Here is a 27,847-nt window from a genome sequence, read left to right as displayed (position 1 = left end):
AATAGTAATATATTCTAGATATATTATTATACAAAAATCTTAAGTTCTCTTAGTAGTTTTAAGATAACTTAGAAGCTAGATATTATTTAATATCTTTTTACTAAATATAAGTTATTAAGATATATATAAGCTACTATAGCTAACTCTATAAACCTATAAGTCTACAAATTACTATAACTTACTATTGTAATCTGTACTAAGAAGAGTAAAAAGATCTATCTCTAAGAAGCGTTAGAGACGTGCGATTGTCTAATATTGCTATGCGTGTAAGTTTAGCCTAAGTTAGTCCTGCGCCGCAACCTGCAGCCTAATCGCGGGCTACTATAGTTAGCATAAGCTACAAAGGCAGGTCGTCTCGGCGTCCCGCGCTTCCTGGTTACCTTCAACCTACACATGCCGACATGTCTAGAGATATTCTTGAACCAACGGACAGCGCAAAACCACCGGCCTACGAAGTCTATCGCGAAGCGCAGCAGCCCATCGGTCTCAGTCTCGATGCCCAGCGTCTAAAGTGGGCGCTCGACGGCCCATTGAACCGCGCGATCGAGGTCATGCAGGCCATCAATTACGATCCCAACATCGCGATAGAGCCATATTGTGACAAGACAGCCTCGAATACCACCTGGCATCCGGTATCTCAATCGCCCCTCACCGAACCCAAAACTTCCTCCGTCATCGTTCACATTGACATTCTCGAAGACTGGGAGTTCCAGTGGCTCGAAATGCACCGCTTTTGTCATAATCCTGAGGACAATGGAGAGGACCCCGATGAGTTTCTCTTTGGAGAGCTTCAAGATTACGATTCGGACTCAGACGAGGTGGAGGAACCGCATCTATTAAGGTGTTGTCGCGCTGATCGGCCACGGAAGAAGGGTGAGACGCTCCTCGTCAAGGCCAGTGGCGCGTTCCTTACCATTCACGACTACGTCTTAGCGGTACACCCCTGGTTGCTAGGCCGACGTGAAGACATCTTTGGGGCAGAGGGGGACTTGAAGAAGAATGAGCCTCTGGCGGCAGACACCAAGTTGATGATTAGCTATGGTTTGCCGGACCAAGTGAACTTCGAAACAGTGGAAGATTGGCGAAAGAGCATGTCAGTAGATACTGTGAAGAATGACACCGCGGACTGGCGCTCCTCCGTCTTTCAGCGGCCTCTCGACTGGTCGTTTATGGACGGTTTCAACGGACCGGCCCCGTCGTGATATACCCCATGGATACAGGTGCACATGGAGAGCGCAGTGGGAAGTATTGTGTCGAGCGAGGTTTGTTTAATTTGCTTAATAGAAAACGATAGGATCAAGTGTGTGGTAAATCACCTAAGAGCTGCAATCAACACGCTTTCATTGAGACAGTGTTTTCAAGTACTAGGCTGGCGGAGCTACAATCAGCCTCTTGCTACCTAATCCATTCTTGCATTCATCGTACATCAAGCTACCGGAGCCCTTACAATCTTGACGATGATATCTTGATGTTTTGCGCCTGAGGCCTTGTAAGCAGGAGTGCTGTATGCCGGGTCCTTGTCATCAACTGTGACCCCCATCATACCGCCTCCAGACCCGCACGCTCCCAGCAAAGACTCTGCCATCTGAGCGGATGTCGCCTGTGCACCACCGTCGATAGTGCGAGCAAGGTCATAATAGGTGACCGAGGAGTTGGTGCGTGGTTTAGTGTGTTTGGCGAGCACAAGCACGGTCCCGGCGTCGGCTATTGGTAATCCCCACTCCGAGCAGTCAAACTCGGGCGGCATTGTCCATAGTGGGTTGTTGCTGTTGTCCGCCAGAAATCGCAAGTACGACGCGGCGTATGCGATGTCGGCCTCGTCGATGTTTTGCGCCTCACCACCGCCAATTCCGTAGCAGACACGGCCGCTGGTTTCGCCGCAAGTTTTCTTTTGAATTGTGGCTTTTGTTCCCCCTCTCAAGTTCGGTACGGTATCTCGAGAGCTTCTAGATTTGTGGCTGGACCCTAGAGCGGGAAAGATAGAAAGAAGGAGGAGTCCGAGTATCTGCATGACTGCGCTGGCGGTTCAAGAGAGTGAGTTTGCAGTGATGTTATGAATGTCACGATATTCGAGGAATTGCTGAACTGGCTTGATCAGAAACAAGTTCCTCGCAGCGGATGTTTCAACCCACGAGATGAGTGCACAAATGACATTAGCCTCAAATACATGCACATAGCCTTAATGTATGCAAATAGCCTCTATATTAGTGATCTCGTGTCTGCACATCGATAACAAGCGTGATCGTAATCACGGTCAATTACCTAGGTACCACGTCGCTTGCCGGATGCAACCCTAACTGTGTCACCAACCGCTACCACAACCATTCATCAGCACAGAGACCTCCCTGAGGTTGAACCCGTCATCTTTTATCCATTATCATTTGATCAGTACAATTAATAGCAATGCATCGTGGCTCGGTAGCAGTGCGGGACAATCCTACGACAACATTATTATATTGCGATACGCAGGGGCAACACTGCCGTGCGTTACACGACGTAGACTTCAGGCTATGTTGGATGCAGCATTCTGTCGATCGCTCAACGGTTTTAGTACCGAGCTTCACAGAGGCTTACCCGAATCCACAGTGCGCATGCCACTGGTGTCCCGACGACCGCCCGATTTTCGAGGCAGACGAGTTTGTAGGGGAGTGCACCTACTGGTATGTTTCTACCAGTCCATGTAGCTCAGCGCATCGTTCAACAAGCACTAACTTCTCACCTCATTCAGTCCAAAGAGTCACGTCGCTCTGTCCTCAAAAATGTCTTCTTTCAGAAGGCAGACATTGTTCACCATTCTTTTCACGTTGGCATTCTTCCCAACCGAATCGATCGCTGATGATTGCCGACCCGTTACGTGGTCCAACGATGCAAAGATTGCTCGTTTTGCAGAGATGACAGGTACTGCTACGCTGTCGACGCCAATCACGAGTTCTGTGAGGAACACTGGCGGCAGAATCAGGATTCTGGAAGTGAAGCCTGGCGAACTCAATTGTCGAGCTTGGGCCAGAACCCACGAGCATGTCAACTATTATACTTGCACAGAAATCTGCGACAAGTATCAAATCACGACCGACTATTTCTTCTGGTTGAACCCAACGCTGAAGACGGATTGCTCGGATATCCAGCCAAGATCGAGGTACTGTTACGATGGCTGTAAGTCTTCAATTACATACTCGTTCGAGCAAGATCAAGGTGCCAAGAATTGACACGAAAGATGCTAGATATCGAGCCTGTGAGGGCCTTGGATGGTCTTTGCGGCCCAAAGCACAATAATGCAACCTGTCTTGGGACCGAATTTCCGTGCTGCAATGCCAATACATTCACTTGCGGCGCATCTGAGTAAGAATCTTAGCAGAAACAGAAGTAGGAAAATCGAACTCAGCCTGACAATCATCTAGGGAGGATTGCGCTGATGGCACGTGTTACGAGGGCGGCTGCTTGGGGGACAAAACATACAGCACCGACGGTACCTGCGGTTTTGCACACAGGGATCGGCTTTGCGCAGGAAAATGGGGAAATTGTTGCAACCTTGACGGCAAGTGCGGCGATGGTGCATCTTTTTGCAATTTTGATTCTTGTCAGTCAGGGAACTGTACGCGTGCATCCCCCACTGCGACTATCCCGTTACCATGGCAGACTGGGACTACACCGGATGGTAGCTGTGGAGGCCCAAACAAATACACTTGCAACGTGGTTTATGGGGGCTGCTGCAACAAGAATGGTCAATGTGGGATACTTCCGGTTGACTGCGGTGCCGGCTGGTGAGTCTCCCTTCCGAACTCCATGAGACCCGCCCAGAATTCGTGTCAGCTGAAACTGACATCAATAAACACGTAGTCAACCTCAGTTTGGGCAATGCGGCTCTGCACCGTCAACGAGTGTAGTCAACTTGCGTTCATCCTCGTCCTGAGGCAGAGCATCTTCTACTTCGACTTGTCACTGGAGAGCTTTGACCTGCTTGGGGTAGCATGGCGAATTTCATTAAGCGTTGTGTCCGCTTCAAGATGGACCAAACAGCATGAATTATGTTTTCATCGTATTCTGCAACATTTGGCGCTCTGCTTGCTTTAGAACGTTTTGGTTCCACAGTAACGTGGTGAAGCCGCGCAGCCACGTCCTACGCATGGCTCTATCCTGACTCTTGCACGCTCAATATGCATTCGCCCTTGTCTATTGGCACTCAAATCTCTGCTGCATCTGTCTAAGAAACATGGGGGTACAAGCTTTGATCCAAATGACGTGTAACATATAGTTCATTTGCGCAACAATCTGGTGGCTGCGTGTGCTCGTCTGGATGTACAAGAAATTATCAATGCTTGGGCTTCGGACACTCTACTTACAATCTTCTCATAAGCAATGAGTAGGGATACCTTGGGTATCGATTGAAAGGTATATTGCCAATCTACCTGGCAGATGTCTATGAGTCTGGTACACTGTTGAGCAAGGACTTTGGCTAAACTCTAGTCTTACAAAGTCGAAAATCAAGGTGGTGTAGGGCTATACGACGGCTTCCACGGGTCAAATGTACTTCATTTGCTCCCAGTGTAGTCTCCTGCGTGATAGCTTCTCTGGTCGCTACACAGTATTGTCCTTATTACCGAAGGTGGATATACCGCTCAGGAAACAACATTGCACCCTGAGAAGAGACCTCTCTGCTCCTCATTGTCATCCCAAGAATGGCTTCATTGTATTTCTTGACGTGTCTTCTGGCCTTTCAAGGTGTGCTACTGGGACGTCTGGCCCTCGCTCAGCTCGACCAGGATTACAATGTCAGACGGGTGATCGATCCGATTACCAACAACTTCGTGGATGGATACTTCTAGTGAGTTTGGGATGACATTAGAGAGCTTGAAACTCGGCGACTAACGAGAGACTATGCAGCCGTCCCAATCCGAATGCGGCGGAGCAGCGCGTCATCGATGTCTCGCCAAAACAAGTGGTGCTAGTATATAACTGCAACTATTTGAGAGACATCTGCGAGAATGCCATGAACTGGTATAGCAGTTCACCACGAGCACAAACTGGTAGTACCAGTACACGTCGAACTCGTTTGCCAAACAGCGTTTTCGGCTATGACTTCAACACTGGCAAGAGAGCCAGATTCCGATCATACCAGCGTCGATCACAATCCTGCCCTGGATCTTGGAAAAACATTCATCCTTGCCCCGAGACGAGCCAGCGAGACGTAATGCGAAACGACGGTGTGTGGTGGCACAAAGATTTGGAGCCTGGCACTTCTATCAATCAGATTAGGAACCATCGCGTGGGCGCGATCACAACACTTTCCAAAATGCGGTACACGTGCGATGAATTTCCACCAGCTACATGGGTAGAGGGCGGAGGGGATCGCAGCGATCCTAACGTAGCATCACAGACACGCTGTGCTGCCATGAGTTGTGCACGAGGATGTAAAGCCGAACAGAATTGGCAGGCCGATGCGCATGGTAAGCTACAGCGTCAGCTCAAATCTATCATCGAAAAGCAGAGACGGGATTCTGGTTTCCGTCTACATCCCACGTATCAGAGCAAGGATAGCGTAGCATTCTTCCACTTCAGAGCCATCAATTCGGCGGACGGCGTCGCAGCAAGGGTCTGGACGTTTGACGACCCAGCCGGTAATGTGCGTTCTGACGAGAGAGTCGTCAACCAGCAAAGACGAGATGCACCCGAGACACACTATGCAAACATTTCAAGCAATTTGTTTGGCTCGAGACAAGGACTGGACATGGATCGTATCCAAGAGCTGATTGACGCCGGTCTTGGTAGCCAGTACATCGTCCCAGCAAATGACTCCGACGGTTACGACTCGTGGTCCGATGCGGATCTGACCGGCACGACGATCCCAATGTCTCACATGAACTCCACTCGCTGGATGGATGAGGAGGACGATGACGATGACGACATCTTCGACGAGCATTACGATATCGATGAAGAGAGTGAGATGGAACGACTTGAATCTCGTGAAGAGTCTACAAATGTTCAAACTGAGCCCCGCAACGAACAGGTGTCTCCATCGTACCCCATAGTCGCACGACAATCTGACACTAGAACCATCTCCGGATCTGATGTCACTCCCCTCTTGACCAACGCCTCACTGTCCGACCTGGAAAAAGCGCGAATCATCGTTGAGAAGGCTATCGCGGAGTCTTCCAAGCTCAACCAAGCCCGATTGTTGAACCCTATGCGAAACAACTATGGGCTGAAGCCTGGCACTTTCACCGGGCAGTCAAAGGCCAAGCGTCATCTACGTGTAAGAGAAGACGGCACACCGGTTCCACCCCTCCTGAACATTACCGACAGCATCGCGAATGCTGCAGCTCTAGTCGCTGAAGCTGATGCAGTTGGCATACCCGGAAATTTGACAAAGCGCGCTGTGCCTGCCAAGGGCACCTACTGGATGGGCAGTATCGCCAGGAAGGGTACGGTACCATGGGGCGATAACGCGACATACGCAGTATTCCGGAATGTGCTCGACTATGGTGCAGTTGGTAACGGTATTACAGACGACACCAAAGCGTTTAAAGCCGCCATGCTAGACGGTAAACGTTGCGGCAAGGGCTGCAACGGCTCTACACTCAAGAATGCCATCGTGTATATACCGCCAGGCACGTACCTGATCTCGACTACCATTCCGATGCCATTTGGGACGCAAGTAATTGGAGATGCAAACGATAGACCGACCGTTCTGGCATCCAAGTCGTTCATCGGTATGGGAGTGTTGTCGACAGACGAGTACACTGGTGGAGGGACTGGCGCGGACGGTCTAGATGAGGAGTACTACATCAACACGGCAAACTTCTACCGGCAAATTCGCAATGTGATTATCGACGTTAGACAGACCCGTGCTTCACAGAAGGTCTCCTGTTTGCATTACCAGGTTGCTCAGGCCACGAGCACCCAGAATGTACTCCTGATCGCCGGCCCGACACAGAATGGCATGTACGCTGAGAATGGCAGCGGTGGGCAGATATCAGATATAACCTTCCAAGGTGGAGCTATTGGTCTATATGGTGGCAGCCAGCAGTTCACAGCGCAGCGCTTGAAGTTCGAGGGCTGCACGATCGGTGTCCATCTCATCTGGGATTGGGGTTGGGTCTGGAAGTCCATTACCATGAACAACGTCGGTACAGGTTTCAAGCTTGTACCCGACAGTACTTCTGGTGCAGCGGCGGGCAACATTGGCTCAGCGTCTTTCCTCGACTCATCTTTCAACAATGTTAAGACAGTGGTACAAATTTCACCTCCCACTTCGACGGTCGGGTCAGGCAGTACCGGTCTCATCCTCGAAAATATCAAGCTTTCAGGCGTGGGTACTACCGTCGCCGATACAGGAGGAAAGACAATATTGGCCGGGTCCTCATCCAAGATCGACGAATGGGCCATGGGCCCAGTCTACAAAGGCTCGGCTGATAAGAAAGACCGCAAGTTCACCACGGGAGAGAAGGTCGGAAGTTTCCGTCGTCATTCAACACTTGTCGATAACGATGGGGCGTACTTTGAGCGTCCCAAGCCTCAGTACGAAGACCGTTCAGTGGGCGACTTCGTGCACATCAAGGACCTTGGAGCCAAAGGCGACGGTATCACTGACGACACGGCGGCGTTCCAAGCTGCACTGTATGCGAGTCTGGGAAGAATACTTTTCGTAGATGCTGGCTCTTACATACTCACTTCGACAGTGACGGTTCCCAGTGGCTCCAAGATTGTTGGCGAAACATGGTCTCAGTTGGTTGCTTCCGGGTCTTATTTCGAAGATGCGCTCCATCCCAAGGTGCTGCTCAAGGTCGGTACCAACGGCCAAGTAGGAGATGTAGAGATGCAGGACCTGTTCTTCACCACAGTCGGGGCAACGGCTGGAGCCATCCTGGTCGAGTGGAATCTGAAAGCATCGAGCGCTGGATCGGCTGCGCTATGGGATTGCCACGCACGTGTTGGAGGCGCCACCGGGACCAAGTTGACGCCAAAGGAATGCCCACCAGTCACCAGTGGTGTTGATCAAGGCTGCAGTGCCGCGAGCTTGATGTTTCACCTGACGTCGTCTGGCTCCGCGTATCTCGAAAACGCGTGGTTCTGGGTCGCAGATCACATGATTGAGTAAGTACGACCTGTTTTCCCTCGGCCAGTGCCTTTGGCTAACCCGCCTGCAGTGATCCCGATCTCGAAAGCGGTGCCAATAACATGGTACAAAATTCGGTCTATGTTGCGCGTGGCTTCTTGGCCGAAAGCACCGAGCCGACTTGGTAAGCTCAGCTCAATCTCCGCTCTCGCAGTCGTCGCAGTCAGGCTAATCAATACTAGGCTTTACGGTGTTGCATCCGAGCATGCTGTGTTTTATCAGTTCAACTTTCACCGAGCCCAAAACATCTTCGCGGGTTTACTCCAGACAGAGTCACCATACTATCAACCCACGCCATCTCCACCCGCTCCCTTCAAGTCCGCTCTTGGCGTCTTTTCAGGTGACCCAACATACGAATGTGCGGCTGGCGATGAGTTCAGTGGGTGTGACGAGTCGTGGGCGATCATAATGCGAGAATCGCAGAATGTCTTCATCGCAAGCGCGGGCCTATACTCGTGGTTTTCGACGTACGCGCAGACCTGCATCGACCAGCAACTATGCCAGAAAGCCCTGCTTTTGCTTGAAAAGAACTTCTCAAATGTCAGGATTCAGCACCTCGTTACCATCGGCGCCAAGTATATGGCAGTCATGGATGGCAAGGGCATACTAGCCAAGGATAATCTCAATGTCGATTCCCACCCCTTCTGGTCGCAGATATCGGTGTTGGATGTCAGCAGCAATGGCTCCATGTACGACGAGTACATCTGGGTAGACCCCAAAATCTGGGACATGGAACAGCCAGCGTTTACTTGCTCACCCCCTTGCAATGTCAAGATTCCCCCGTGGACCCGTGCTACAAGCACACTGAACTATCCACTGATCACGGTCAGCGATGGCGAATGGACAAGCACCATCACGAAACCGCCCATGACGATATCGGAGTGGGTGTTTGAGCCAGTGACACTGACTGGACAAGCTGTCAACCAGAAGCGCCAGGGCTTCGAGGCTTTTTGGCCCAAACCCGCGACCACACCCCACTGGCCTTCGGTGATCTACGCCGGTCCAGATGGTGATTCTACCACAGTAGGGCCTAAGATATCCTTTCCAAAGCCACCTCAATCTATCGGTCCCAATGCGCAGCCTCCACCGACGGGTAGCTGGCCCAAGAGGCAAATTCAGCCTATCATTGGTCAGATCGAGGAGCCGTTGGTCAAGGAGTGTGGCTTCATAGACTGGGTTTGCTTCACCGAACCATGGATCTTCGGCGACAACAACACCAACTCTGATGGGGATAACGGCGATTTCGACGAAAACTGGGAAGACAGCTGGGTCGTATGTCCAATACCGAGCAGTTCCTCGTCTAGTTCGACCTCTTCCAGGACGTCGACGAAAACGACAACAAGTGAAGACCCGCCGGAGCCTACGGCATCTCCGCGCGAAGGCGATCCAATGCAGAATGAAGTCGACTGTTACGGTGGCCTGGATCAAAAGACGGAGCATACGCGCATGGACAGCGCCATCCACGACTTCTGCATTGCGATAGGTAGCTCGGGTGACGTCTTCAAGGAAAATTACTTCAAGTCGTTAACTTACACATTCTACCACAGCACGGGAACCGGTGTCCAAATCCTCATTTCGCTCAGCGTCGACCCAGGCTGCCAGTTCAAGTATGACTACGACTTGTGCCACAAATACCTGGAGGTTCCTGTCAACAGCTGTCAATGTGGGGGTGTGAACGGGAAGCAGGGTGGGTTTCTGAATAACGACTGCTACGAGTGGAGGATTGATCCGCAAACGACGTTCTAATCGCAAAGCTCCGTTCTCTAGCCGATTGCTCTGTCGCGAGCTTGTAACATAGGATGTCTATGTTTCCTTTGTAGTATGCAATAGTCGATAGTCAACGAGGTATGGAAGCCGTACGGGTCATCGAATCGATCGCCTGCGCGCAATCGCTGGTCGAGGAGCGCATGTTCTCATACGAAAAGCGACAGTTCGTACCTATTTCATGCCCAGCGATACGTGCTCGTGCCATTGGCTCATCGCATCATTCACATGAGCGACTATCTGCGATTTAGCTCTACTCGAACTCTTCGTCAAGGTACGGAGTCGTAACTACTCTCTGAGATTGCCTGCAGCAAAAAATTCTTCAAAAAGAGTGCAGCGCGGGAGTAAGTAGAGACGATCCGTAATATCCCGCGAACCCCTCAAGCGTAGGCCGACCGCACTAGCTGGTAGTGGCTGTAGCGAGGCTGTAGACGGTTTCTCAGTTGTGCAAATCGAGATCGGTGTGTGCAGGAACCCTAGCGAATACATGTGCCATCATCCTCCATGGGTCTGGGTGAAACTGCGGCCTTCTTCAGCGAATAGTGTTTACAATCTCAAGAGAGAGCCGGCTTACTTCGTTTCGGGCATGGTCGCAGCGCCGAGATAGGCATGTTTCCGATGAGCGAGAAAACTTCAGTGAATGATCTTGTGTACAAGGTGATCTCCATTCAGCTATTTACGGCTGTTATATCGGTGACTTTCAAACCCGGAAGTACAAAAGTTTCGCAAACTTCAATACGATAATAGTACACCTGATACAGGCAGCAGCCAAAGAAGAAGCGAGCGACAGTCTGAATCCAACGAGCACTTCGTGTGTGGACTGGGTAACAACTTCAGTAAAGGAATGACAAAAGTGCCTCCTCCCAAGGCACATGATACGAACTCAAAAAACGTCCAAGCTGTGGTAAAGAGAAGAAGATGTTGACTATATGGACATTGCTTGGAAAACAAGGGCTCTCAAAACGACACGCAGTCGCGAAGCAACGAAAGTTGGACAGCGCGAAGAGACAAAGGAACTATGTCGAGTGTTTCCTAAACTCGCTGTCATTGGCGCACCTCCCGGTAGGAACACCGCCAACGCCATGCTGCGAAAGACGTGCTTAAAATGTAATATCAAGTGCGCAATTTATTAAATATGTGCGGGACAGCTGCCACGATGCTGCCTAGGGGTCCACTGGACTGTTCGCTCGGAGAGTTGGGTCTGGGTCGGGTGTCGTGGCAGGCTTTGCTTTGGGCGTGGGATCCGGATCCGGATCCGGACTAATCGCGTCCTTCTGCGCCTTGGGAGTTTCGATGACAAAGTCAGTCACATCATCGCCGGGTTCTTCGGGAAAGAGGACTGGCGGTGTGAGCGACGTAGGCGCGACTGCAGGTACGTCAAGGCTACCCTCATATTCCTCTGCCGCACGCTCCTCTGTGATCATTGGAGGCGGAGAAGAAGGTAGGGTTGAATCTGGCTGGCCAGGGTCTTCGACAGAGATGACGCTGCCTCTGCTGTTCGTTCGCATCATCTCAATTCCAAGTTTCGACGTAGACTTTGGTCTTGACCTTGGACTCCGAGTGCGCACTGGAGCATGACCCAGCTCGTCGTCTTCATCGTCCCCAGACTCCGCCGATTCGTGTTTGCGAGTCTCCAGAATGCGACGTTTGGCACCGACTTGCTCTGTCGATCTCTGGCGGCGGATCGTTGCCTCCTCGAGAACGGCTGGCGCGGAGTCCCCGTGGGGCAGGTCAGGTGCACCAACACGATTGGGAACAGCTGCTTTCGCATCGGCATTAGCTGCATCGTCGCAAATCCCTAAGCCACTCATAGCTCGTGCGATGTCGCGCTCCCGCCAATCGTCGGCGTTGTGAATTCTAACTGGCATATCCTCGCCTGCACGACTATCGTTGTCACCGAAGAAGCTAGAACTAATAGAGTCTTCGCGGCTCGAACCTCGGTAACTGGCAGAAGGGACGGGTGGGTATCCTGAAGAATTCGAGGTCGTGGGGCTGTCCTCCTGACGCGAAGACTCTTGTCGAAGCCCAGAGGGCATCATCGATGGATACAACTGGTTCGGCGTCCAGCCTGGCGGGGGTGCTTTCCATTGGCACAGTCTGCTCAACGTGTCCGTAAGCTTCGCCACAGTAGGAGGCTTTTCGATAAGTGCATCGAAATAGTGAGGCGCCTGCAGCTCCTTCAGGTATCCAGTAACAGCGACAATCGGAGTATGCGTATTGGCGTTCTTGGTGTCTCGGATCATGCGAGCGACATCTGCACCATTGACCTGAGGAAGGCGGAACTCCATCATGATCACATCAAATTTGACCTCGCCCATCGCATATCGTATAGCTTCTGAGCCATTGGTAACGGTCAAAGTGCGGCAGCGCAACTTCTCGAGCAGCTTCTCCATGACAAGCCGTGACACTGGGTGGTCCTCGCAAATCAATACGTCTAATGGCCGGAAGAAAGGACCGTCGCCAAAGCTGATCTGCGAGAGTCTTCGAGAACTCTGACGTCGTCGCTGGACACGAAGCAGCGCTTTCGCACGAGAGTCTTCCGTGTCCGACGACGATGGAGACACATCAAGCACTTGACTCCGGCGCTTGTAGTGCCCAGGTAAGAGATCGCGCACAACATCGTCCTCTTGAGACCCAAGCGTTTGGGACCGAGCACGTGGTGAAGAAGCATTGGTTTGTGCCGATGACTGGCGTTGTCCAGTGACGGGCTTCTCTTGAGAAGCCACGGGAGGTGCCGACGGTGTCTTTGAAAGCCTGTTTGGTGAGACAGCCTCTGGCGATGGTCGCAAGCCTGACACACGTGAAGGATCGAAGAAGCTTCCAGGTTGTAGCGAGGATGGGTTGCTAGTCGAATGTGACAACGTAGACGAGCTACTAGACGTCTTGCGTCGGTCATGTTGTCCCGTGCTGAACTGTACGAGTAGAGGAGATGAGGGCTGTGAACCACGACTTGGCGAGGAATGTGGCCCGCTCATTGAGGGAGAAGAAGGTCGTCCGGTGGCTCTATTGGAAGATAGCGTACGTTTGAGTGGGCCGGGTAGCATCGGGCTGTTCTCCAGCGATGGCGATGGCGACGTGACACTGGGCGACTGCAGAGGCGGTGCGGGCTTGTTTTGTGGAAGCATAGCTTCTGCACGCAACTTCTGGATGACGTCCTTGTTTGCTTTCTCCAGAACAGGCAAATTCTTGTAACTGAAATTACCAAAGTCGTCAGTTGCCATTGGTTCACTGAGTCTCCTAGACCGGCCTTCCCGCACATGAGCTGGGATATGAAGAGGGATCAGTCCTCGCTTCATAGTCGAGACAGTCACCTGGGAGCGTACTCTAGACAACGCATCGTGTGGTCGGTCAGGATAATCGGTACTTGGGGTTCCTGCTGGTGTAGTAGCTTGGTCTTCAAACTCAGGACTGAAGTTTGCCATGGCGGCTCCTCTGGTGTCGAAATATTCCGTATCCTCTGGGTTTTCAGGAGCAGGAATGAAGGATGCTTCGTCATCCCGCAAGGTCTCCCAGTTGACATCCGCAAACCACGGATGGCTGCGGATTTCCTCTCCACCACTAGCGTATTTGTCGTCCTTGTTCGCTCCAAGACGGTATGCAGGATCAGAGCACATCAACCGATTCATCAGATCCTTCGCATCGTCTGATATATCGTATAGCTCATCATCATCCTCTGGCCAGTCGATTCTACGCGCGAGAATATTTTGGAACACCTCATCGGGCGTATCAGCGTGGAATGGAGGATATCCGTACAAAGATTCGAAGAGGATGCAGCCTAAAGACCACCAATCGCTGACTTCATCCTGCCCATTACCAGCGATAGTTTCAGGGGCAAGATAGTCCGGTGTCCCGACGAATTTGCGGTGGCTATCTTCTGGGTCGAACAGAGCCATGGGTGGCGGTGGCATTGCTGACGACGAAGGCGCCAACGCACTATTTTGAGCTACTGCAGAGTGACTCAGAGAATGTGTAGCAGGGTAGAGGTCGGGAGAACCATCGTCGCTGTAGGCCTCCTCTTCTATCGGTGACCGTCCACGAGGCTGACCAAAGGAATCGTCAGCTATACTGAAGCGACGGAACATGGCTTGTAGCGCATCACTGTCTTGGCTGTCGCTCCGAGTGCCCGAAGTCCGCCTTGAAGGCTCACGACTTTGTTGGGAACCGTCTCGATTGAGGCTAAAGTACGACGGTTGACCGATGTCTCCAGCGAGAGCAGGTGTCATGGATGGCGTCTGTGAAGGCGAGTGGTTTAAGTCAAAGGATGCAGATCGTGAAGAGCCTACAGACGTAGCGCGATGGAACGGGCCGGTTTTGAGCAGGTCCGGCGCAGGCTCGACAGACTTGAGTGCACGTTTCTGTCGGCCAATCATACCCATCCGCGATAGACCGAAATCAGTCAGTTTTAGATGACCTTTTCCATCGATGAGCAGGTTGTCCGGTTTGAGATCGCGGTGGACGATACTTCGACTGTGCAAGTGTTCGACACCAAGTACCACCTCAGCGAGATACTTCTTCGCCCAGTCTTCTGGCAAAGCACCCAGGACCTTGATGAGCGAGGCGCAATCGCCACCGTTCAAGTATTCCATGACGAGATAGAGATAGTCTTTGCTAGAAAAGGTCCAATACAGCTTGGCAACAAAATCACTCTCGCCTTGCCACATCATGATAGCTCGCTCAGCCTTCACGTTGGTGACCTGGTTCTTGGCTACCATGTCGGCCTTTTTCAATACTTTGATAGCGTAGTATTCACCGGTGGACTTCTTCTTGGCGAGGTAAACGCTTCCGAAAGCGCCTTTGCTGATGGGCTTGATGATCTCGAAATCCTTTATTGACGGAGGAACTGCGCGGGGCTGTGGCTGAGTGGTGGGAATTAAACGAGGAGAGACAGGTCTTGGGCCGTCTGAACCAGCAGTAGACGACTGTCTCCGGTGATGATTTAGAGCATGCACCATTGCCGGCGAAGAGAATTCAGTAGTCGGCAAGATCGGTGACGTGATCGGTGATTGTAAGGCTTCCATGCCACTAGGCAGGCGCGGCTTGTTTGTTCGCAGAGGTGAAGATGGCGGAGGTATCATGGAACGGGCAGGCGAATGTTGTCGACTAGACATGACGCTCGGCAAGATCAGACTTTTGCGTTTGCGTTCACGTGAACTGGCTACCCTACTGAGTCCTACGTCGGATGTCGCTGGTGAATCAGCTCGGCGAGGGCCAGATAACACGGATGAACGCATGCTGGTATCACTCTCAGCACCAGCATCGCTCTCGAAATGCATGGATTGGCGCTTGCTGTGGGTCGCTATACTGATGGCGCCCGCGTGCGACCGCGGTGTTTGACAACCCCCTTTAGGACTGCTAGATCGATTTGAACCGGCTACAGAAGACTCACGCCGTCCGACTCGTGCTGGTAACGAGGCGTCAGAAGTGTTACGGAGAGCTTGTGCCATGGAAGAAGGCGCATCGAAAGATCCAGGGAATATGCCTTCTTCGCCGGGAGCTGTATCGGTGTCATTGGCGTCAGATTGAACCTCTTCTTCGGGTCGCTCGTCTTCAGAGGAGCTGTCCTCGCCGGCAGCGATACGAGCAGCTTTCAGGATCGCGGCCTCGATGCATTCCTGAACCAAGATGTCGAATTCAATGCGCAGTCGTTCAGAGTACTCAAGCACCCTCCTATGGCGAGTGACTGCATCGATCTTTGCCCTGGCAAGCCTGCTGGTATCTTCACACAACAGCTTCAGGCCCTCAGTGTGGTCGACCGAGCCTGTAGTAGGCGATTGCCATTGAAGAACTTGCGAGATACGGTTCTCCGACTGAGGCGATTGTGTGCGAATCTCCGTGGCTGCTTGACCACGTCCATTGTCCTTGACTGCTGGTGTGTTGATCTCAAGTGCGGTGTCACACAAGTCCAGAACAAGCTCAACGATGCGGGCTAAAGGTCTGCGGACAGCAAATGATCGCGCGCGATGATGACCAAAACCAGACGAGCGCTCTGAGCGTTCGCGTGATCTTGACGGCGGCGAAGCGGGAGAGTTGCGTCCAGAGGGTGTGCCAGACGATGGCGTCGATGTTGCGTGGATGATGAGGCCCTTGTACTCGGCGGGCTGAATTGGCTGTACCGAGTCTACTGCCGCAGCTCTTGAACGCTGACTGTGAGACTCCAGTGTGTCGAGGACCTTGACGATGGCATTGCGGTGCTCAGCAAGAGTCTCTTGCGCCATCTGCACATCCATCTCTGCACGATGCTCTTGTAGACACAGTTCAGAGTGCTTCTCGAACCACCAGGGTGTGATTTGTCGTTCGCAGATTCGGCAGAGGACTGGTAGCGGCGGGGCGTGTTCACCCGGGTTGGTTGCGCTCTGCTCGGCGAGGCCAGTGAGGTAATGGGCGAGAACCTCAGCGCCGACTCCGAGAGATTCCACGAGGACTTCCGGTAGGTCGATTGTCACTTCGCGAATGATCGATGGCCGGACCATCCACATAGTCTGTTGCGGTTAGTATAGTCAGAGGTCAGGATAGATCGGTACGTACATGGCTCTCTGCTCCAGTCGTTCGGTCGTATACCATAATTCCTTGAGCCTCGAGGTTCAACAGCTGCTCCTCCTCTTCCTCTACGTGGGTAGGCGACATTGGCATTGACTCCGGGGCCTCGGCGGCGTGCCTCGGTCGCTGCTTGCGCAGGATGGAATGAGGGCCCAGTCGTACGGTGAAACGGGCAATGTGACTCCGGGAGTCGTCTTTCCTAACCGACTCAATCGTCTCGGCGAAACCGTCGGCACCGCCGCATATGATTTCGAGTACAGGCTTGCCCGTGACTTCCTTGGGCAGGGAGCCAATGACGTCGGTCCACGAGGGGCTGACATAGCGGATCTTGCCCTCGAGGTCCAGGTCCATGATGATGTTCAGACTGTGCTCGGCGGCCTCCTTGAGGTCTGCACGCTCGTTGCGCATGTCCTGACTAACACTGCGCTCCATGTTCTGTCGGTGGCCGCTAGTGCCGACAGCCTCCTGCTTCAGGGCAGTGACTGCGGGCGGGGCCAGCGTCGGGGGTTTCTTCTCGTCGGCCATGGCTGCGGTGGGTGGTGCTATCGTCGCGAGAGCCCGTCGCCGGGGGGAATTGGGCGGGTGCCCGAGGGCTGGCGGGTGCTGAGCTATGCGCAGAGAGCTGCCAGGACCATGGTGGGAAAAAAGCGACGGTCCGGGAGAGTCGGGCGTGCAGCTGGGGAAGGTACGCGTTGACGAGCAGTGCGGTAGTGCTTGCTGACTGCAACGAGAGTGGGTCTCGAAACCGGGATGAGGGGACTAGACGAGCTGCATGGTAGTGCGAGCGTGGTCGAGGGCGAGGGGAGCAATTGGGCGATGTAATGAGCGTCGCGGGCTGGGGATGGACGAGGGCGGTGGGCAGCAGGCGGCGGCCGTGGCAGTCGTCGCCGTCGTGGTGGTGGACGGGGCGAGAGGGGTATACAATGGGCGTCGTCTCAGCCGGCAGCACAAGGCGTCGGCAGAAAGGCGTTGACAAAAAAGAAAGCACGCCAGGCGGGCGGATGAGCAGCTGCACGCATGGGATGGGCCTCGTCGGCACGCTATCCAGCTGGCAAAAGTCCCCACGCAGCACCCAAGCACGCGTCGAGAGAAAGTCACACGCAAAACAGCCGTGCACTGGTGCGCGCGGAGCTAAAGGGTATGCATGATGCTGGTGTAGGGAGGGTGCATTCACTGGCCCGAGCGCCCGACCGTGACGGCACATCCTGGCCGCCAACACAACGGCAGAACCTCTCGCGGGCTTGTCCAACAACACGGCCACAGTGCTGCGGCATTGGCAATCAATCGCGAATCAATCGAGACGGCCGTTGGCCTGTCGACAAGGCGGGGTACAGCACTGCAGCAGTCCTCCCTCTCTGCTCCCATTGTCATGACCTGCCGCAGACTCCCCCTCTACTGACCGCTTCGCTGCATGCTCCCGGTAATCCCTGGACGAGTGCAGGCCGTTGTGCTATTTGCTCGCCCATGTCTTTGGTCAGCTTGGGCAACACGAGACGAACCACGGGCAGCGCACTCCCAGACTGCCTGCGCGCACCTAAACACTATTCTGCAAAACAGCGCTTGTGTGTAATCAGCCCTTAGTGATCGCCAGCCCCTCCCCAGGGCCGGCTACGACACAGCCAGAGGACGACTATTCCCGTCGGACAATAACTCGAACGGCTGTGCAGCATCGCGAACGCATGTTCACGCCATCATCAGCCGAGCACCATCGCCGCTGCCCCCTCGACAAGACGGCCCAACGTTGCACGACTGCCCTCGTTATTGCGCGCGACAACAGACGAGCCCCTCGCCAGGACCTGCAGCGTCGCCGTGGATACACCACCTGGGGAGACGTGCAGATCGCTCCTGCCCGCCCAATCACACCCTCGTCGCATGCACCTCTGCTCCTTCCCCGTCTTGCCTGGATGCGGCCCAGGCCCGCTACGTCTGCAACTAAGCCCGTCCTGTCGGCGGTCATATAGACAGTACACACGGCGGAGCGAACAGCTTGCTATTCCCGCTCCGTACACTTCCTATTCGACCTTCGCCTGGTGAACCACGTCCAGACCTCGACGTTGGATGCATCCAGGCAACTACCTGGGTTTGAGTGCCGCATCACACCCTCACAACACTAGCTCTGCGCTACTGGCAATCGCCACCTGGACCACGACGTGCGTCGAGTCTGGAGTAATAGAATGGGTTTTGTTGACACAGCACTGCTGCTACATGCTACGGCACCTCCCTATTCACCGACGCCGAATAACGAGGATGACACGCGTGGACGATTGAGTTTGTCACGTGCTCCTCCGAACGTTCGTGAACTGGTGCTTCCAACTCCAGTTGGCAACACTACCATGCTCTAATCGAAATACACTGCCTCGGGCTTGTGTACACAAATCTTCCCCAATGCGTCGCTCTTCAACACCACCCTGGGATCCTCTTTGCTTGCCTTGACCTTCTTGCCGTCGACCTGCTTTTCTTCGTACAGAACCTCCACAACCTCGCCGTCAACGTAGCCAGGGAGCGAATGCCATTGAACTTTCTGGCCCTTCTTCGGCACACGGGTTATGTCGCCGGCAGCTGCAATAGGCTTATCGTGCTTGTTGACTGTGCTCTTCTGTCTCTTGTTGGCACTGGGAGCCTCTATGTTTGCGCCACGTCCTCGCTTTTGACCTGGATGATCGTCCTGCGGGGGACTCTTGGATTTCCGGCTGCTCTCCAAAAACTTCTGGTATGCCCGTTGATCCTCCTCCATGTGGTCCGGGTCGTCCCATTGTGTCGTGCAGTCCGTCTTGCTCTTCTTCTCGATCTTGGTAAAGCCACTCTTCTCGCCGTCTTTGGTCGCGTCTTTCTTCGCTTGTGCAGCCTTGGAGGTGTTGGCCACATGTTGCTTGCCCTCTTTGCCTCCCTCCTGCTTCTTGGCATCTGTCTCCTCCTTCTCCTTCTCGCTCATCTCCTCCCATGCCTTCTTCGGCAGGTAGCGGTGTTCCAAGCCGTTCTTGTCTTTTGCGCTTCCGCTGCCGTCCTTTGTCTGCCACTCTTCTTCCGTCCACTTATCCAGATGCTTCGCTTTCTCGTCCTTCTTGTCTGTGGTATATCCTCCACCGCGTTTCTTGTACTCGGATGCCATCATCTGTGCCTGCAATTGTCTATGTCAGTGGTGCAAAGGACACTCGCACTAGTGGAGCCTACCTTTCTGGCTGACCATTGGCCGGGCTCACCTCCCTTATCACCAGCTTGGATCTCCTCCTTGACTTCATCACGCAGTTGCGGATCCGTGTATTTGTCGTCGGTCTTGGAAGGCATTTTTGATGAGACTGAACGAAGAGCAAGTCTGAGAGGAGTCGTAGTCACACGAGGTGCGCGATATGCAGCAACAAGCAAAAAGGGTCGGGGGAGAAGCGTGCGATACATTCCAGAAGAACAAGCGTCCAGCAAACAATCTTTGTACTACCCCAGATTCCCTCCACTGACGTACAGGTACCTGCGCAAGCTTCAACCGTTCTCATCTTAAACAGCCAGCCACCCTGAATCACCTACATCATGAAGTCTTCACGATTCCGTATGGCGGCCAGAGCACCTTGGAAGCTGGTAGAGCACGTCTCGTTCCTCTCAAACGCGCGCCGGGATGACATCAATGACCTCTCGATAGACCCATTCGGGTTGGTGTGAGCGCTCGGACCTGATCGTGCGCTGAGATCGAGGAGAAGCCAGCTAGCGTGCGTCTGCCAGATCACCCACCAGACGTCCATGCCTTCTGGACTACCTAGGAAAGCGCGACCCAACATTTGTGCGCAGGCTGCTGCTTTTCCCAGCCACCCTTCTCATTTTCCTTGCTTTGACAGGAATTTGCTTATGCGTCAACTGTCGGATGGAAAAAGCTCCTTGGGCGATGTCTGCCCCAAGCCGATATGGGCCGGTCCGTAAGTAGCGTGCCACCGGTGTGTGCTATAGTTAAGTGCAGCCACCGCCCGGCAGATATTGCACATTGTCTTGGATTCGTCGGTGCGAGCAACTCGCACATTCCCTTCATCGTGTGTCTGGTAGCAACGGCTCTCAAGCCAATATCAGTGCGACTTTCAAACGTATCGTCGCGATACCGAAGCCAATGGCCCCTCTCGCAGCGAGGTCACACATATAAACCAAAGTACTTGCCGCAGACTTCGCAGGGCATTATCGCAAGCCATCATCGTTCGTTCTACAATGGCTCCATCTGTAATCTCTTCATTAGTGGTGTAACATGACAGTACCTTTTGTGAAAATGTCGGTCGCATCTCGCCGAGAAATGGAAGATTCGTCAGCGAAACCCTACACAATGAGACAATGCTCCCGTCACCTCCCAGAGCCATTGATGTCGCATGGGAGAGTGTTCGTCTTATACCTCTGCCTTGGTAGTCGTGCTGAAAGAGGTCCCTTCGTCCCGAGCAGCCGACGTCTTGTACATTAGTGACTGGTGACAAAGCAAGTCAAATCATTTTCGATTTTGCGACTTTTCCGATTGGCTCACATCTTTCGATGCAATGAATGTGGGCTCTGGCTAATGTACGTTTTAGTAGAAGTACGGTACACACTACCTTAGCAAGAGCTGTAGGTACCCCTCCATCATGGTATTCTGGGCGCGCCTTGACTGGAGCCAGGAGTGCAAGAGGATCGACCGTCGTTCCGTTCATCGGATTCATCTAGATGTGATGGAGAGGCTAAGATACCAATGAAGTCACAGCGACGCCTTTCTTCCATGCGGCTTCTGATGGCTTCCATATGCCTACTAGAATCCACATCTTCTACACTCGATGAAGGCTTCCGGTCGTGTCCTAGGGCACACTACAACATGCCGGCGTCCTTTCGGCCATGAGGTAGGAGTATCTAGGCCCGAGAAGGAGCGCCTGACTTACCCCAACAGGTGTCTACGGAAAAGGTCTGCCAAATACTGGACACTACTACAATTCGTGTATGACGCAGCGCGACCAGTGTGACATAATGGGAGTCGACGTCGCCATATAAAATCGTGAGCATGATATCGCAGTAACATATCATACTGATTTCATTCTACTATCTTCACCTCCAGACTTGAAAATGCGTCTCACACCATTCCTCTTCGTGGCATCCGCCACAGCCCTTCCCGCCATCTTCCGCTCACGAGCAGCTCTTGCAGATGCCCTCCTGCCCGAAATATCCCTCCCAATCGACTACTCTTTCGGCGTCCGGGTACCAACATCTTCCAACCCATCATCATCTAACCCTCTGGCACTACTTGTGAACGGCTACACAGTCAAGATCCCACTCATCGCCAGTTCAGGCACTCTCGTCTCATGGATAGCCAACTATGCAGACGGAAAGGCATACAACACACAGTTCACTTCCATCAATCCCTCGGCACCTAGAAACATCACTACGGACTCCGACTCCACCTCGCAGCAAGGTGGAAACAGCGTCTCAAACGCCACAGCACTGGCAGACGGACGGCAAGCTCGTGTCGTCACAACATCCTTCTCCTCAGGCAACGCCGCATCCGCCGCAGCTGCCGCCCTCGACGGCACAAACTCCGATTCCACGTCCTCATCCGGCGCCGCAAACAGCACAGCAGTAGCTACAACCAATGCCCTAGGCGAAGTCTTCATCTTCACCTCCGCCAACACGGCAAACGCCCTAAACTCCCAGTCCATCAAGAACGCCAAAGGCGCCGAAGCAGCCTCATCATGCGCCGCCGACTCCGGGCCTGCTGCGTCCGCGCAAGCAGAGCAAGTTAATAGCCTTTACATTCCTATTGGCACTTCTTCAGACGGCAAGGAAACACAATGGCTGAAGAGCTCGGCTTATGCGGCGTGTGCGGCGGGTGTTGATTCGCCGAATCAGGGAGGTAGTTCGAGTTCGGGGAGTCAGTCTAGTTTGACGGGGGTTAAGAGCAGTGTTACGTGTAATGGGGCGACAAGTACAGATCAGACGAAGAGCACGACGTATAAGGTTAGTGTTAAGGGGAGGTATACGCTGTTGAAGGGGTTTAATGGTGCGGTGGGTGGGCAGAGGGTTGCTGATAGTAAGAGTCAGTGTTAGATGTGTCGAGAGCGTTTGATCTGCAGCGAGCTTTGTAAAGCCCTTCAAGAGTATACATGTATCTTCTTAGTTTTTACTTTTCACTTAGTTGGATGGCATGTCTTGAAACCTGCAATATTTATCACAATGCAACAAACATCGACGTTTCATTTCATCAATCCTGCCTTTGTGTGAACATTATCATATACTCTCTTAAGTATGACAAAATTCTCAACATCATTTTATTCGCTCTACTGAGTATCTTCATATCCTGCTATCTGGGGAACCGGCCCCGGTCCCCTTTCACTTTCACCTTGGCGATCTCGTGCGCACCTTCACTTTCTCTTACTCTGCACTGACGCTGCTATTGACAAGCCGCATAGTGCATACTGACTCCTGAATTAGACTAGCTTGACGCGCGCTCCGCTTTGATAGAGACAATAGCAGAAGCTCAGTTACCTTTACGATGTGAAGACCCTTGCTGTGGAAGACACTCACCTCCTCATCGACAAGCCCATTTGCACATCATATCAGCGACATGCTTGACTTACTGTCTTCATTAATCTTCACACCTCTGGCTAGCAAGACGCCACCCCCCGACGTTTCGGACTTGACATCGTGCCTCCTCACCTCATATCCGCTCCAAAACACACCCTGGCGCGATCCATACTATCCCATATATGGCCACAGCCCACTGCGAGTAGAATACAAAATGCACAATGCATGGCCAGACGAGCGCAATGGTGAGGCGACAAGTCCCTTGATGTATCGCGACTCCTCCACACCACTCTCACAAGGGCCAACGTCGGCCCCAGCCAGCCACGAGATTTGGACTTCTGAGCCCGGCGAAACGCTTAAAGTCGAGCAGGGTGATACAGGCTATCGAGGTCCAGCGGCCAATCTGGTAGCCAGCAGACTACTACAGGTAGAGGCCAGTAAGACGAACCAGCGCCGTGAGAATGAAGACATCTACCGTATGCGAAGTATTTTGGACAAGAAGCGACGACAATGGGAAGATCGCATGGCGGTTCTGCTGGGTGAGAAGATGTTGGCAAATGGCATCAATCGACATCTGGGAGCCACGGAGGTGAAATATCTACCCGAAGATGAACACACAATGGGAAAAGGGACAATTGGTACAAACGGGCACCGAAGAATGCACGAATTCCTGCACAGCAAGGACAAGAAGAGGAAACGAAGTGTTGAAGACATTGGAGATGAGATCACGGATGATGAGAGTACCAAGAGGACGCGGACAGTGCCTCGGGGCATATTGAAGGTGCATACAGAGAAGAAAGATCGCCTATTAGCCAGCAGACATACCGGATGAACACGACATGGACCTGGCATACAAGAGACAAGTCAGACGCAGACGGAGTACAGCGATGTGGAACCACATATCGCGCCTGCATGATCACCCCAATGTCACCCAAATACGCTACAAATTCAGTCCGGATGGACGAGTATTGGCAGATTCACCGCCATGAGATGCCGAATATCCGCAAAGGGTGGAAAAGGAAGTTTGACTGCAAGATGGGACCAAGTGGAGATGAGTGGGTAATGGATCATGGGGCAGGGAGCATGGGCCTCCATCGCCAAGATGCGGGGAGAGCTCCTCCCCAACACAGCCGGAGCCATGCAAGGTACCACAGCTGCTGCAGCGTGCTGTTGACCTTGTCGACATTTCCACACCGCCTCGACCGATTTCCAATCCCCATCTCCAGCCTCATCCACCATGGGAGGAGAATCGCACCGCAACATGCCCGTGCCCGTGGCCAAAGACTACCCACAGCTGGCGGCTGGTCCCGTTGGCAAGCAGATCCACAGCATCTACCAGAGCCGACTGAGGCAGTTTCTCGATGCAGGACAGTACAGGGAACAGAGTCTGATTGGGTGAGTCTCAACCTTCGCGCCTTCCTAATCGTCTGTCCCCAGCTCCAACATGCTCATACGTCATACAGCAAGCTCACCGAAGCTGTCGCGTCCGGTACCGACTGGGTGAAGCTCTCCGTCTACTCGCCCCCGAACCTCTCGCGCCCGCTCTTCAAGGAAGCCACCTCCCATGCTTTCCACCCCACCAAAGTCGGCGAGTCATTTGGCCCCAGTTGGTCTACCCACTGGTTCAAGGTTCAGCTCACGGTGCCCAAGCACATGCTCGACAAGGAACATCTCGAATTCGTCTGGGACGCAAACAACGAGGGCCTGATTTGGACCGAAGATGGACATACTGTGCATGGACTGACGGGTGGCGGCGAACGCACACAATGGATCCTGCCCAAGGAGTTCAGAGACGGCAAAGAGCATACCTTCTACATCGAGATGGCCTGCAACGGCATGTTCGGCAACGCTCCCGGCGGCGACTCGATTCAGCCACCAGACCCAGACAAGTACTACACGCTGCACACTGCTGAGGTCCAGGCGGTCAACCTGGAGGCGAGAGGGCTATACTTTGACTTCTGGGAGATTGGAGATGCCGCTCGCGAGTTCCCTGGGGACTCGACGCAAGCCCACGATGCCCAGCAGGTCGGCAACCGCATCATCGACACTTTCATTGCGGGCAATGGAAGCCAAGAAAGCATCAAAGCATGCCGCAAGATTGCGGCTGAGTACGTCGGCAAGGACGTAGACTCGCACACAGTATACGAGACCGACCAGGAGGCTATCGTACACGGTATCGGCTACTGCCACATCGACACGTGCTGGCTCTGGCCGTTCGACGAGACCAAGCGAAAGGTCAACCGATCCTGGTCGAACCAGTGCGACCTCATCGAGCGATACCCCGAGCTTCGCTTCTGCTGCTCACAAGCGCAGCAATACAAGTGGCTCGAGCAGTACTACCCTTCCACATTCGATCGCGTCAAGAAGAAGGTCAAGGAAGGCAGCTTCCAGCCCATCGGCGGTAGTTGGGTCGAGCATGATACCAATCTTCCTGGCGGTGAGTCGCTCATCAGGCAATTCTTGTACGGCCAGCGCTACTTCGAGAGCAAGTTTGGCCAGCGGTGCCGCACTTTCTGGCTACCCGACACTTTCGGATACTCGACGCAATTACCACAGATCTGTCGCATTTCGGGTATGACCAGATTCCTGACTCAGAAGCTGAGCTGGAACAACATCAACAACTTCCCACATACGACATTCAACTGGGTCGCGTTGGACAACAGTCAGGTCATCTGTCATATGCCGCCATCTGAGACGTATACGTGCGAAGCGAACTTCGGTGACGTCAAGCGCAGCGTCACGCAGCACAAGTCTCTCGATCAAGACAAGTCATCGCTGATTGTCTTCGGTAAGGGAGACGGAGGTGGTGGCCCGACATGGCAGCACCTTGAGAAACTCAGGCGATGCCGTGGTATCAGCGACACTGCTGGTCTGTTGCCTCGCGTCAAGCTAGGCGACTCAGCAGACGACTTCTTCGACCGTCTGGAGAAGAAGGTCGAGAATGGTACTGAGCTCGTGACATGGTATGGCGAGCTGTACTTCGAGCTTCACCGTGGTACATACACTACACAGTCGAACAACAAGCGCAACAACAGGAAGTCGGAGATCATGCTGAGGGACATTGAGTACCTGGCGACTTTGGCGACGGTCAAGAACGGCTTCGGCAAGAAGAGCTCGTACAAGTACCCGAAGAAGGACATTGATGACATGTGGGAGAACGTGCTTTTGTGTCAGTTCCACGACTGTCTGCCTGGAAGCTCCATCGAAATGTGTTACGACGACTCCGATCGGGTATGTGGCTGATCCCCAAACTTGACTTTATGACTGACCTTTTTAGATTTACGCCGAAGTGTTTGCTACTGGAGAGAGGCTGCTTTCCGACGCCCTTGCTGAGCTTGGCTTCAACGATGAGACTAGCTGGGACCAAGACACCAAGCTATTCGCGATAAACACCTTACCATGGAGCCGTACCGAAATCATCAAGTTGCCGAGTGAGGCAAGTCGAACAAAGTATAGTCCTCCAGGGGCAGAGTACGGTCTTGCTCATCGTAACGGATCTCAGAAGGGTTTGGGCGCTCTGGACGTGTTCCCACTCCACTCTGCGTATCCTGCTCAGAAGGCGACTATTGAGGAGATCCATCCCAATGTCTACGAACTCCGCAACTCGCAATTCGTTGTACAGGTCAACAACGGTGCCATCACCTCACTCTTCGACATTGCCGCTGATCGCGAACTGATCCCGAAGGGTGCCAAAGCCGGTCAGCTTGTAATTTACGACGACAAGCCACTTTACTGGCAAGCCTGGGATGTCGAAGTCTACCACCTTCAGTCCCGGCAGGAACTCGAGCCCAGCAAGGTGACCATTGCGGAGAACAGCGTTCACCGTGTGAGCCTGGTAATCGAGACTAAGGTCTCAGACAAGTCGTGGGTCAAGACAACCATGAGTCTACCTGCAGCCGTAGGAAACACACCCAGTGCTATCGAGTTTGACGCAGAGATTGAATGGCACGAAACAATGAGGTTCCTCAAGGTCGAGTTCCCAGTCGACATTGTGAACACAGAAGCCAGCTACGAGACGCAGTTCGGCATCGTGCGCCGACCCACGCACTACAACACCACCTGGGATATGGCCAAATTCGAAGTCTGCTGCCACAAGTGGGCCGATCTTTCCGAGGCTACCTACGGTGTCTCGATCCTGAACGACAGCAAGTACGGTTTCGCAGTCGCCGGAAACGTCATGCGTCTGTCACTTCTTCGCTCTCCCAAGGCCCCCGACGCCCACGCCGACATGGGCAGCCACAAGACCCGCTACGCCATTTTCCCCCACAAGGGCGGTCTAGACGAACGCACAGTGCGCAAGGCTTTTGAGTTCAACAACCCGCTCAAGATCGTTGGCCGCCAGGGCCTGCACGCCCCGCCATCCACCATGCACAGTGGTCTTCTGAATCCCTTCCATATCTACGGCGCACCCAACCTCGTGCTCGACACCATCAAGCGCGGTGAAGACGACGAGGATGTCAGCCGTGGTGAACTGCCAATCAAGAAGGGTCATTCGATTATCCTACGCATCTACGACAGTCTGGGTGGAAAGAGCAAGGGCGTGCTTACTTGGGGTGACGTCGATGTCAAGAAGGTGATCAAGGTCAATGCGCTGGAGGACGAAGAGGGCGAGCCGCTGGACATAAGCGACATGAGGGTAGGAGCGGAAGAAGTCAAGGAGAAGGGTGTGCCAATCGAGATTCGCGCATTTGAAGTGGCGAGTTACAAGCTGTTGTTGGCGTAGGTATGGTCAAGGTGAAACGGTTGAGGGGTAATGAGTAATGAGAGTATGGGGTATAACATGGACGGTCCTTCGATCACTGGAAATGTCTTTGTTGGAGTACTGTCCGGGCGTTGAGTATACATAGTTGGGCATCAAGCATGAGCAATATTACGTGTCGTATCCAGTACGGTCAACCCGTTAATCAACATCAAGGTGAAAATAGT

At 53.3% G+C, this 27,847-nt stretch overlaps 7 protein-coding genes across 7 annotated transcripts; 5 read left to right on the top strand and 2 right to left on the bottom strand.

Moving 5' to 3' along the window:
• Positions 1–476: 476 nt before the first annotated feature.
• On the top strand, positions 477–1,202 carry J4E92_006882 (uncharacterized protein; the record flags this gene model as incomplete). The annotated part of the gene is made up of 1 exon (XM_051498247.1): positions 477–1,202. A coding segment is annotated over one exon (726 nt), but the record flags the coding sequence as incomplete, so codon positions are not given.
• Positions 1,203–5,435: 4,233 nt separating this feature from the next.
• On the top strand, positions 5,436–8,095 carry J4E92_006881 (uncharacterized protein; the record flags this gene model as incomplete). The annotated part of the gene is given in 2 exon segments (XM_051498246.1): positions 5,436–5,444; positions 5,456–8,095. The coding sequence occupies 2 exon segments, from the start codon at positions 5,436–5,438 to the stop codon at positions 8,093–8,095; spliced, it is 2,649 nt and encodes an 882-aa protein (XP_051351972.1).
• Positions 8,096–8,483: 388 nt separating this feature from the next.
• On the top strand, positions 8,484–9,859 carry J4E92_006880 (uncharacterized protein; the record flags this gene model as incomplete). The annotated part of the gene is made up of 2 exons (XM_051498245.1): positions 8,484–8,492; positions 8,591–9,859. The coding sequence occupies 2 exons, from the start codon at positions 8,484–8,486 to the stop codon at positions 9,857–9,859; spliced, it is 1,278 nt and encodes a 425-aa protein (XP_051351971.1).
• A 1,181-nt stretch (positions 9,860–11,040) lies between these two features.
• J4E92_006879 (uncharacterized protein) lies at positions 11,041–16,939 on the bottom strand (the record flags this gene model as incomplete). Its single annotated transcript, XM_051498244.1, has 2 exons — positions 11,041–16,356; positions 16,403–16,939. The coding sequence occupies 2 exons, from the start codon at positions 16,937–16,939 to the stop codon at positions 11,041–11,043; spliced, it is 5,853 nt and encodes a 1,950-aa protein (XP_051351970.1).
• Positions 16,940–18,752: 1,813 nt separating this feature from the next.
• On the bottom strand, positions 18,753–19,699 carry J4E92_006878 (uncharacterized protein; the record flags this gene model as incomplete). The annotated part of the gene is made up of 2 exons (XM_051498243.1): positions 18,753–19,532; positions 19,586–19,699. The coding sequence occupies 2 exons, from the start codon at positions 19,697–19,699 to the stop codon at positions 18,753–18,755; spliced, it is 894 nt and encodes a 297-aa protein (XP_051351969.1).
• A 1,767-nt stretch (positions 19,700–21,466) lies between these two features.
• Positions 21,467–22,444, top strand: J4E92_006877 (uncharacterized protein; the record flags this gene model as incomplete). Its single annotated transcript, XM_051498242.1, has 1 exon — positions 21,467–22,444. The coding sequence occupies one exon, from the start codon at positions 21,467–21,469 to the stop codon at positions 22,442–22,444; it is 978 nt and encodes a 325-aa protein (XP_051351968.1).
• A 1,714-nt stretch (positions 22,445–24,158) lies between these two features.
• On the top strand, positions 24,159–27,644 carry J4E92_006876 (uncharacterized protein; the record flags this gene model as incomplete). Its single annotated transcript, XM_051498241.1, has 3 exons — positions 24,159–24,316; positions 24,385–26,152; positions 26,199–27,644. 3 exons carry the CDS (start codon positions 24,159–24,161, stop codon positions 27,642–27,644), a joined length of 3,372 nt encoding a protein of 1,123 aa, XP_051351967.1.
• Positions 27,645–27,847: the final 203 nt, after the last annotated feature.

Source organism: Alternaria infectoria, assembly GCF_024043175.1.
Source record: "Alternaria infectoria strain BMP 0036 chromosome Unknown scaffold_10, whole genome shotgun sequence".
NCBI lineage: Eukaryota > Fungi > Ascomycota > Dothideomycetes > Pleosporales > Pleosporaceae > Alternaria > Alternaria infectoria.
The sequence above is the reverse complement of the archived record's forward strand: the minus strand, read 5'-3'. Positions and strand labels throughout refer to the sequence as shown.